The following is a 12,564-nucleotide window of genomic DNA, read 5'->3' on the forward strand; positions in this document are numbered from 1 at the left end:
AAGAAAGGTTTTTGGGGTGATGTTTTTGTTTTAGGTTTTAGTTAGAAGTCTGCCTGTGATGACTACAGTGACCACTTTACAGCCTTTCTGGAGTCTTTGCTGAATTCATTACGTTATAAGGTATCATCTCCTTCGTCTTGTCAAAAGTGTTGTGCTTCTTTTCATCCTATCCCTGAGTGACATGATGATCTCTAACACTATCTAGTGACAGCAAGCATCAGAGTACTGACAGTAATAATATTACAAAGTTACAATATGTTAAAAAGTTATTACAAGTTTATGCAAACTTAATTGAGCTAAAATATGTGTAAACTAACTATAGCAGCAGAATAAAATTCTTTTTTCACTGAAGAAACTTCTATTCTGTTTCAAGAGGAAGCAAGTAAAACTTTGCCAAACATTGTGCACCTCATAGGCACTGTCAGTGAAACCTCTGGGTAGTCTCTTCCTACATGTTTCATTTGGAGCTTGATTTTAATAATGATCTTGAGGATCTGGCTGAGAAATTAAGTGACATGATGGGAAATACGATTTTAGATAACAGAAGGCATCAGTAATCAGTTAGTGCCCCCACTTTACATCAGTCTGAACAGTCTGATTGTACATCTACTCTAGTTTGTCATCTATTGTAGTATAGCTAGAAATGGACATTTCTAGCTACTAGACTACTTACTTACCATGGTAATATTTCAAATTCTACAATCGACTGTCTGCTATTTTTCATCCACTTGTGATAAACTGAAGCAACAATACTGGCTCTTTGTTGTGAAAGCCAACCTGGAATATATAAAATACAGAGGGAATGGCAATGGCCAGAGAATCTAGTTTAATAGGCTGCTATACAGGAAGACTTTGTTCTATGATACATTCTGGAAATAGTTTTCAAACATTACTTACAGGTACTGTATAAAATAGATACCAGTTTTATTGATTATACATCATGATTCTTTGATAATTTAACCTGCTACTAAGTAATACATAAGATGTGTGATGGAAGGTGAGCAACATTTTACAGAACAATCTAAACCTAATAAATAGATCTATATCTCACCACCAGGTTGAGCCACTGCTGTGCCATCATCAGATTACAGAGCAACCACAAAGTCACACATGCTGATACATCTGTGTATAGTATAACAGAAGATGAGAATCTCATTTCTCAAGCAGCTCCTCTTCCTTGCCTGTCTTTTTGGCTTTGGTCTGTACAGTAGTACTGTGTGTGCTTGTTTGGTCCATGCAAAGCAATGAACAGTGTCTTGCAAGGAAAAAAATAGGATTTAAATTAAAGAGGTATGGTTTCAGTTAATTTAGGATTTAAATGAAGTATCTCTCTGATCCCAGAAAGGTCTGTAAGTGCTCTTTCTGTAGGTCTGTTCAAATGGGGGAGAGAAGTAGCTACTTCAGTGCTTTAAGCAACACCACTCTATATAGGATACTCTTAGCCAAAGAGATTAGCAAGGACTGTACTTCTGTTACAGCATGTGTTTAAAAAAATATAGGCCAGGGGGAAAAAAAATGATCTGGAACTTGCACTTCTTTACCCACACGCTTATCACATCATTAAGAACACTTTCACTCTGGAGCATACAACATGGCTGCTGGCTTAAAACTGCAAACTGCATGTTTTCTATTGTCACAGGAATCAATAGCATACTTGAAAAAAAATGCTGTTGTTTTGCTGAATTGCAAGCAGTGTGCACATATGCCAGTTTTACAGAGAGATCTCCCACTAAAACAGACTTTAACAAAACCGGACCACGGGAAACAAACTGCATATTTAGTAAAATACCATTGGCATCACTTGCCAAAACGTACGATGCTGTAGTTTTACAGTCCTTACAGAGACGAGGCTGCGATCTTCACTCAAACATTTCATAGTGGCGTGTTTGCCTTACACGGGGTATCATATCAATAAGCAACCTGCAGAGGAAAGCACAAGAGCGTTTAGGCAGAGGTGCAAAAGAAAGCCATAAAATTGGGTGGTTTGAACCCATATGCAGTAATAGCCTTATCATCTTGTTTTCTCCTGATCAGAATTAATTTCACCCCACAACTAATTCTGTCCAAAATGAAGTCTAAAACAAACTCTGTGCAGATGGTGCCTCCTTTAGAAAGTTTTGATACACAGCTGCATCTGAGGAATTGCTATGCACTGCAAGAGTCACTCTGGGTTGGAGAAGACCTGTAGGGATTTTTGTGGAGAAAAGGGAAGGTTTAGGCAACCTGTTTCACCCAAGGCTGCTTTAAAAAGGCATCCAATAATAGAGGAGACTTGCAGTACTTTCACCAACTGTAAAATCAGGTGAGCTGCCAAAACAGAACTTTGTTTTATCCTTCATTATTACGAAGACTGTAGGAAGATTTCTGTGTGAGTGTGTTAGCACCTTCTCCAGCAGAGTGTGATGGTTGTGTCTTGGTGACACAATGGCTGAGCTTGCTGCCTGGCCATCCCGAACAGCAAAACAGAATGATGGTAGGTACGTAGAATGAGTTTCAAAGGCTGTACAAAAGTTTCTGATGCTGCTTGGTATATTTAAATAATTGCTTTTGTACTGATTCACCTCTACAGTTTTCCAGAATAGCTAGTTTTGCAATGGAAATAATAGTGATTATAATGATTTTGCAAGAATGGTATTCCCTATTAAAATGTTAATTTAATTTTCCAAATTCCAAAAGGAATTGTAAGCTTAAAAAAAAGAACCCACAGCTTCCAGATGATAACCTACTACAGACTGGCCAAGGTGTAGTTCTCAATATTCATGATTCCAATTAAATAGGATGCTACATCTCTCCCTTTGTTTTCTTATGGCAGAAAGGGGGATAAAATGAAGACCCTTAGATTCCAGGCAGCTGAGTGAAATCTTGGCAGCAATGAAGTGTGTGGCAGAACTTCATTTGATTTTATTCTATTCCTGATGTTATGAGTTAAGAAGTCATCTTACTACTACCTTAAAATTCAGTAGGAACAATGTTATTTGACATACAGCTGGCTAACCTTCAGTCCAGAAGTTGCCATATGGTAGGATTAGGGGAGAATTCACTGTCAAGTTGTTAAAACTTAGGCAGCTTACCTTTAACCTACAGTTTCTGTGAAAAAGACAGTGCTTAAAAATTTGACATAAAACCAGCATGGAGCGATTCTACATAAGATTTGTAGTTACTTTTTAAGTATTTCAAAGCCAAAAATCTTTTACCTATTCTTAGCATGTTTCCAAATTCAGGTATACAAAAGTCTCCTAAAAATGATTCCAATTTCTTTTTAAGTTCTGGCTGCCTTCCAGCTAAGGTGATACAGACAGTCTTCCATCCTTTTCCACACACTGTGCTTCAATATTGGCAGCAGATTTTATTGGAGCCATATAAAAGCTATGGCTTATTATATTAAAAATCAGCCCATCTGCTGTATATTTTGAAAATATCTATTAGCAGAAGATATGATAAAAACAAATACAGAAAAGCTACAGGAACGATCTCTATTCTACTGTGATGCTCTGCTTCTACTAATGAACTATTGTTCTTTTTTGTTGTTGTTGTTGTTGTTGTTCCAAAAGATCTAATAATTTCTTACCATTTCTCCATCATTGAAATTAGCCATTTGTCATCTCTTTTGATAGTACAATAAATCTACAGGATTCTTAAACAGGTTTAAGTATACATTACTGTCAATAACTAATGTAAGAACTTGGTGCAGTAGTGAACTTCCAGAAGTGTGCGAGTATTCAGTGTGAATACAGTATATGTGTGTGTGTGTGTGTGTGTATATACACACACACACAGATGGATGCCTTCCAGTTAAAAGTTGCACTGATCCCATTAACAAATAAGACAAATAACACTGTTGCTCCTGAATGAAATGCACAAATATGTTTGTATTTTGCTGACAGAGAAAAAAAATAGGAAAATACTCACTTAACTCCATAGGCAAATATTGTAAGTCCAATTAATACTCCTATACTGCCATCCAGATACCAGACAGAAGAATTGTGTTTAAAAACTTCTGCACTAAGAAGGATGGAAAAGCCCATTATTCCACCTACAAGAGAGTTGAAACCTAGAAGGGAAAAAAAATGAAAGGAAGAACCAAATCTCAAGGAATTTGCCTGAATCATCCCACCTAGGAAGAGGTAATCTTTAGGGAGGAAAGCCATTATTTTACCAGTGCCACCAGAGAGGACACAAAATCTTTGTGCGATGTTACACAGTGGAGCCTCTGCGATGTTGCGCTGCCCCTAACAGGAGGCAGTGCAATGCCTTCACATGTGGTCAGCCACAGCTGATCTTTGCTCTTTGCAATGCTTCATCTGAACAAATCAAACTTAGACTATTTGGCGTCTGACCTGTGTTTTGTAAGAAAGACCTCTCTCGCTTGTCATTTCCAATGTGAATAAGTTTATATTCATTTCCCTCTACTGTGTGTCCTGATCCGGTTGATCACAATTATTCCAAATCCCAGTTCTAGCTCCTGTTTGCTGTGATGGTTTCAACTGGCTTTCATTTCTCAAAGCTGATTTTTCCAAACAGCAATATTCCTTCAAAACACTGGACCTGCTCTGTGTTGACTCTGACAGTCAAGCACTTGTCCTTCCTCTAGATGATCAGTGTGAACAAAAGATCTTTGAGCTGTATAACAGCATCTGGGTGGCTGCAGCCCTGTGTAGGGCTGCTGTAGCTTAGCTGTTTTCCAAACATCCTCTTCATAATACAGGGACTATTTCAGTACCTACAAATATCCCTGATTAGAACTTAAAAGATGACTTAGGTCATCATCATCATGGTACCTGAAGTCTCTCATTTTCTCTGAAAAGGAGCAGACTCCAATATACCTTTTCCATGAAAAGGAAAATGACTTTTTTCGCACAGTAACTTTTCAGAGATCTTCTCTTGAAGGTTTCCCCCTCCCCCCCCACCCTTTCATATATTTATTTACATATGTTTGGCACTATAGCTTAGCGCTGCATATACTGCTGAATGTGTTAGGGAAAGACATATGTGATACTGCTATATTGCTAGGATTATTTTCCATTTATTCCTTAGAGACATCACAGGAGCTTTGTAGCTATTGTCCACAAGTTTTAAAAACATTCTTTTAAATCCCTCTCTTCTTTTTCTTCCTCTCCAACACTGACCCTTCAAAATCCTCCCAGAGCTTTCAGAGTAATTAACGTCTTTTTTCCTTCACCTCTTGGATTTTTTTCTTTTTTTTTGACTGCCAACAACCACATACATGACACTTATTCCTGAATGGCTCCTTTGATCCAGACCGCTCACATCCAGGCTTTATCTAAACCTTGTTAAGTCTTTCTGAATGATGCAGCTAAAATTTGACCTTTCCTAGGCATCCAAATAGCTGAAATACTTGTCCAATCCATCATTATTTTGATCATGGCTACAGTAGCATCCTCATCTCTCTGGTCTCAACAAATACAATTTTAACCTCCTGCTATTGATTGTTTCTAGCTCCCCCTTTTGATCACACGAGCTGACTCCCTCCCTCCCACAAGTCCTCTTTCTCCTCCGCATCAATATCAACCTCTTGTTTGAAGGCTTTCCAAGCCTGCACCTTTTGCTGTTGACCAAAATGCTGACACTGGGTCCAAGCTGGCCTCAGTGATACTCTCCTTCCTTAGCTGTTTGCTAACTTTTTTGACATGTCCCTGTTCTATCCCAAGCTGCTCTTGATGCAGACAAGAAGTTGCCCACAGTCAAAAAATTCTCCAAACATCCTCATTATTCATCAAATTACCTCCATAAAACTCTCCTTGGTTATGAGGCCTACAAAAACTTGATGCTGGCTAAGAACTGCCTTTCATAGCAATCAGTCAGTGACAGCCCACTGAGTCCTTGCTCTCCCATTTGTCAGCCATACATACGGTCGTGGTTGCAGGAGCCGGCTTCATGCATTGCTGCAGCCACGTGCTGTGGGCTGACAGTCTGCAAGAGGCGCTCACCAGTGCTGCTGAAACCAGCACAGCTGCAACGTGACACAGCTTTCCTGGGCACCCCGGAGCGGCCCGTGAACAAAGCCAATTTTACTGTACATTGGGTCTTTTAGCAATGGCCCTGAGGCTTTCCATGTGAGCCAACCACTGAGTTTACAGGTAAGCAGCTGACGAGTATGAGGGGTTTTTTGTAAGCTAGACTTTGTTTTCCTCCTCTTTTCTGACACCAGCTGAGACAATTTGGACCCTTCAGTCAGAATGACAAGAAACTGGCTAACAGAGAAGACAAGAACCTACCTGACTTCCCACCGTCCTGCTGTACCAAAGAGCATAAACAGCCAGAAAAGCTTATTCTTGTTTTTCGGTGACCATCGTGACTCAAGGAAACTTACTCACAGAGGACCAGAGGTTTTTTGTTTGTGTTTCTGCTTGTTCCCGCTTCCAACTCACTTTTTAAAATCAGAATTGTTAAGATTCACCAGATTCCTGTCTGTAAGTATTTAAATGCAAAGGAAATCCTGGCACAGAAGAGCACGTGGTACTTAGCAAGCCTGTGGCAAAATGGGGAATACAAAGGCTTCAGGCTTCCAGCCCTGCAAAGAGTTGTTGTTGTTTTGTACAGTGGTAGCACATCCTGCAATTGGTATCACAGCTCCACTGTGAGTGGAAATAGGCTTTGCCCATGAGGCTTTACATGTAAGTGCTGAATATTGGATTAATTATACCAGCATAGTTAAACCAGTGGAGACACAAAGCACACTGTGACCGCTTTTATTCTGGAAGAATAAGATCCTGATCTTTTTTTTTTTCCTGGGCAATATAGTGCTCATATTACTAATATGCATCTATGGACTATATTAAGTATAAATTTAAATCTCATACCAGTTGTTACTTCCCATGTAAATATGCTCCAGCTTAAGTCAGAATACATAAGCGCCATATGCACAAGGAAAGAAATATATTTTCTTGCCATTATTGGCAATGGTTCCAAAAAGTGGCTTATAAAGGAAATTATTTTCTCTTCCTAACTGTCATTCCGTCAAACCTTTCCTTGCTGATGTGGCAGGAAACCACGTAATAGCTGCAGGCATTAATCTAGAGACCACATTCTGTGCGTAAGGCTAGGACAGGAAAAAACAGGTGGCTAAATCTAGGAAGGAGACACAGGTATCTAAAACCTACAGAAAAGTTGGTTGACATTATGTAAGTGTCCTCTGAGATGTTACATAATTCAAGATAGGAAATAGCTCTTTTTATCATCCAAAAGGTCATGAGCTTTTGCTGTACACAAACTGTATCATCAATAACATTTGCCTTATGAGGATTAATAAATTTAGGCTTTAAAGAGCACTACTGGCAAGCCCTACTGTAAAGCAAAATTATTCTAAAAAATTATCCTTAATCGGGTTGACATGTATGAGAGAGAATTTGCTGTTTTGAAAATAAACCTATTTTTCAGGAAGAAAATTGTATGTTCTTGTTACTCAAAACAGCTTGTTGGTCTACAGCCAGTGACAGCAGGAGGTAAATTAGCAGGAAACAGAAAATGACTAAAAACAGATATGCAAGGGAGTGCTAAATCCATGTCTCAGCTGTTGCTGAATCACATTGTCTCCTCCCGATTGTTAATAAACTAAGTATATATGTAAATATATCTTGTGAAAGAAGTTATTTAACTATACCTGGTAATATCAGCCTCCTACATTTTCTAAAATAGTTCTAAAAGAGAGAAAATAGAGAAAAAAAACAGCCCGAGGTAATTGTATACTCTATTCCCTAATTCTTTTAATCAAAGGATGAGCAATCTCCAGATCAGAAGCAATATAATTAGCACAAGGATGTAATTATAGGGGAAGAGATTTCTGTGTCACGCAGGAGACCAGTTCAGCTAGAGCTATTCAGGAATTTTTCAGCTAATATTTTGTCTGAAAAAGCTGATCTGTTTAAAAAACAAGCTACATTTTTTAAAGGGATGGTTAATGGGTTGTCTGCCTAGAAACTACTCTGAAATGGTCAACCTGTCCCACTTACTTGCACTCTGACAGTGAAGGAAGTCAGACTCACTGGTCTGCAGTTTCCAGGATCCTTTCCAGAATCCTTTTTCTAGATAGGAGATTTCTTGATTCAAAATGTCCTAAGATGGCAGAGTCCATAGTAAAGAATAAGATCACTGAACAACATGGTCTGTTGGGAGAGAGTCACAAATGCAGGGAGCCAGTAGCTAGTCATAACACCTGCACTGCTGTTTTAGATTCCTTTTTTACCTATCTTGTATTTAAAATATATATACTCATGAAGCTTAATACATGTTATCAAACCTCATAAAAAAAAATTTAGGTAGGTTTAAAATACTTAAAATTAAGCAATTATATGTATCCCTAGAGTAAGCTGAAAATTGAGTTTCCTTAAAGCAAAATCTTTAGTGAGCAAAGTAGTTTATGTACCACAATCTATGAACCATTAACATCCTACTGTGTATGTGTACAGTGCATTTCAAACTGTCCTGTGCTTGCAGCTAAAATCTGGTAGTGATTTGTAGGTTGCTGTGAAGTCTCAGCCATGACTGTGGTTCACTTGTTCACAGAGTAGATCCCTGTGGCTTGTGAGTTACAAGCTTTGGCCTTGCCAGTAAAAGGAACATCTGAACATGCCCTTAAACATACCTTTAGAAACAACAATAATTGTTTCTACACACTTGAACCAACAGAGTAGTAGGAGTGAGGGCTTCTACGGACACAGTGGGGGAGATTCACCCCGCAGCAATCTATGGCAGGGCCAGAGGAGTGTGCGACAACAGGCCAGCAAAGGTTTTGCTTTGCACATGCGATACTATACCAGCGCCACCGAGCGAGTGACAGGAACAGCACTAAAGTGGCAAATTACATCTAGAGCGGATACGTACAAATGCTGTCTGTGACTCCTGCTCAAGACAGGGAGGCATTTTCTGCCACAGACTCGGTACATTTTAACTGTTGGGATGAATTTGTTTACTGAATGTAGGCAATAAGGATAGGTATGATCGAACCAAAGCTGTAAAAGTTGGTGCCATGTCCTTCCTCTGCAGTCTAATCTCTCTGTCAAATACAAACCTAATTTATTATGTGCTCTGTCTTTAACTCCTTCTCTCTTATTGCCTTCTATCTGCCCATTAACTGTCTGACTTCCATCAGACATACTGATTTCAGCCGACGTACTCTGCAAGGTGCTAGTGGTACCACAGCGCATTCTGGGGTTTTCTTTTCCATTTCCCAGTGGCCTTTTTATCTCAACGCTCTCCCACAGTTGCCCTCATTCAGGGGTCACTGGTATCCTTCATGTTTACAGCATTCACTGGGAGACTCTACAATGGAATAACAGGATCATCTTCAGACTCACCATCAGTTATCAGTGCTCTGCTTGTAAGGACCTTTCCCAGCATAAATTTGATCACTGCCAGGACAGTGCAAAGGATTCCACTTAAAACGGAGACACTATACAGAAAATCATCCTGAAAAAAATGAAGTCAGATATTAGTATATCTTATGATTCTGTTCCACATATTAAATGCCAAATAGTACCAGTTATTTTGCAATTACTGGTGCCACTGAAATATGCAACCTGAGAAAAAGACCTCCTGAGTTATCACTTCCACAACAGCATATGTTTATTTTGCTGACATTGCTTTTACAAACATAATTAATGATGGTTTCAAGCAACAAATTTTGAATTGACGCAAACTCTTCAGAATTTGGAGGTTATATATTTGTTGGGCTGACTGCAAACTACCTAATAATCTAATGCAATTAATATTGAAGTCCCTGACTTCAGTAATGCAGGACAAAGGATTGAGAGCAGAATCCCAGTTACCATGCCTTTGATGATTCTTGGTGAGGGAACTAATAACTTAATAGTGGTTCTGAATCTGCACTTGGTTTGGTTTTGTTTGGTTTTCCTCTTTCCTAAGGTAAAATCCAGTCTAAGCTACATCTGTAAGAATTTCGCTACCGATGTGCAAAACCAAGTTGAGCTCTGAGCAAACAAATTTTCCATGGACTTTCACTTCACAGCTCCAGAAATACCCACATTGCTTCATTTGCCTATATAACAAGGGCTCCCTAGGCTCCCTCCGCAGAGAGCTAAGGGGCTGTGTAGGGCGAGTAAGAGTATCTAATTATTGCTTAACATACCTTCTCTCAAAGGTCCTCTGGAGGCACCTACCACATTCCCCGACGGTTTTGTGTTGGGGCGGCGGGGGGGGTACGAGGATGCCCTCCTTGGGCTGAAGCACAGACTTCGAAATTAAGTGCCTAAAGGGAGTCTCTGTGCTGTACCCCCCCCCCCCGCCCCCCGCCGAGTGTATCACCCCGCGGGCCATGTAGAGAAACCCGCGCTAGCTCTAGCGTGCTTGCCTACAGCCTAACCACACAGCTTTGAAACTGATTCATTTATTACTCTTAATAGAAGTTTTAATTTAAGCTGCTGCAACTTCAGTACAAATAAAGGAAAGCACCAGTACAATTTTTTTTATCTGCAGGTCTAAGTGGGCCAGTGCCACTGGGATGCTGTTACTGATTAAAATATTCTGGCAGAAATCCCTGCTGATAGTAAACACTGTCATGATGATTCATCATCAGCCCCATCCATTTTCATTACTTTAGCAGTGGAAATCACCACCTCGATTCAAAACCCAAAGTAGTTTAAAAAAAAAAAAAAGGCAGGGAGGTCTGAAAGCTGCTTGAGAAGGTAGTGGGGATTAAATTACTGGTGTGATGTGCTCACATGACTAAATAAATCATTCAAGATATTTCCTTGTAATTTTTTCTGACATATTACTTTTATAGTCTACTTTATTCTCTCTCATTCGTGAGTGTATTCTCTCTAGTCCTAGTACAATATTCAATATTAAGACAAAATGCACCAAAGGGAAAAAAGTAGAATAGAAGCAGTGAGAACAAAGAACTAAAGGCACTGGGTAAAGGTAGGATAAAAACATTTGTAAAATTATTGCAACAAAATGACTGGAAAATATCTGGGCAATTTTGTAGTGCTGGGGAAAGACAGACTGTTTGCCTGGTTTCGGTCTAGTGATGAAAGCTGGGAGCTTTCAGAAGATCTGAAACGAAACAAAGCTCCAAAAGTCTGGATAAACTTTGCAAAGAGCACATAAAATGTGGGATTCTTGTCAAATTCATGCTTCTGATTCATGCTACCTTATGGGAAGACAGCTGAGGGCTGTACCTCCAAAAGAGATGTGCTGCCTCCCACAGACCCCCCAAACCTCTCTGAGAGCTCCCAGGCCTCCCCACCTCTTTCCATCAGCTTCTCCCCCTCACGACGAGCACAAGCTTTGCCACTATCACAGAACTGAACCCTGCAGGCCCAACTGAGACAACAGCATAAATTATGCTGCCATCAAAATTTATTTGGTTTTCAACCTTGGGCTGATAAAATGCAATTTTTCTACACTCAAAGCCATTGGAGATGGGACTGCAAACAACTACAGAGTCATGTAGCTTGGAAAAAGAAAAAAAAAGAATCCCAAGATGAGAGAATTTGAAAATTCTTGATATAGATGTTCAAGGCTAAGTATTAATTCAGCATCTTTGAAATTTTACATCTTATGCTCTCTATTATAGTACAAGATTTTATCCTGTGTGTTGCACATATAATGAGCTGCTGTTTCTGTTTGTCTAGTCAAAGCACGTACCACGTTTTGGGGTGACTTTGCTTTGGTTTCTGCATGTGTTACTAAACTCACGGTACGCAGAAATGCAGCTTGCCATTTGTTCCAGCTATGCTGTTGTAATCACAGCTAGGCCAGCCAGCTTACTGGAATGCAAAAACAACATAAATGCAATACATTTTTCTAAATAAACTCACATAAAGTGAAATGATGAACAGGATTTTTTTTTTACAGAGGTTTCAGGAACCAAAAATTCTTCACAATTTATTTTTTTTCTCATTAGAGCAGAGAACACAAGCTCATTTTGTTATTAATACTACTCCAATGACAGCTGATGATGCAGAAAACCTGATAAAAAACAGCTTCTTTTTTATTGCAATGGACACATAAAGGGTAGAAATGAAATTAAAAAAAAGTTCTTAATACAAACCCCTTACAAGTTTGCTCTACACTGTGCAGAATAGTTTTTTCAGAAGATGCTTTTTTTGCCATCTAAATCCATAAACCTAAATAGTATTTAAATTATCACGGGTGCTGAGCAGTTTTGAACAGCAGCCAGCAGGCGGCAGTAGATACTTTAATAACAGAGCACATGAGCCGAGCAGCCAGAACTACAGAGAGAAAAAAAATCCTCTTTTAAATTCTATTTCCCTGGACTTCCCTATGCTCTCTGGATGTCCAGACCCCTGAGAGCTGGGAGGAGAGCGAGGCCACTCACTGCTAACACGAAGGTTTTGCAGATGAATGAGATCGGCTCAAAACACGCTCGACGCTACCTGCCGCGGAAGAGCCCGGCAGCCTGGGCGGCACCTTCTGCGCTGTTCCTTAGCACGCGAGGCGGAAATCAGAGAGATTTCAGCCCAAGTGGGGTCTTTCGGAGCCACGTCGCTATAATGACCTGCAGTTGGGATAAGGTTTAAGACAGCAGCTGCCCGCACAGGGACGCTGTGAGTCAGGAGGCTG

At 39.7% G+C, this 12,564-nt stretch overlaps 1 protein-coding gene across 1 annotated transcript in view; it reads right to left on the reverse strand.

Annotated features, from left to right (window-relative positions):
- Nucleotides 1-1,426: 1,426 nt before the first annotated feature.
- Nucleotides 1,427-12,564, reverse strand: part of TMEM163 (transmembrane protein 163) — a 113,114-nt gene continuing 101,976 nt past the window's right edge. Inside the window, exons 6-8 of the mRNA XM_013959672.2 lie at nt 9,315-9,426; nt 3,910-4,051; nt 1,427-1,920 (exon numbers count right to left, since the gene is read on the reverse strand). Coding sequence (XP_013815126.2) covers nt 1,860-1,920; nt 3,910-4,051; nt 9,315-9,426 — 315 coding nt within the window. The 3' untranslated portion in view covers nt 1,427-1,859. The remainder of the gene's footprint in view (nt 1,921-3,909; nt 4,052-9,314; nt 9,427-12,564) is intronic.

Source organism: Apteryx mantelli, chromosome 6 (assembly GCF_036417845.1).
Source record: "Apteryx mantelli isolate bAptMan1 chromosome 6, bAptMan1.hap1, whole genome shotgun sequence".
NCBI classification, from domain to species: domain Eukaryota; kingdom Metazoa; phylum Chordata; class Aves; order Apterygiformes; family Apterygidae; genus Apteryx; species Apteryx mantelli.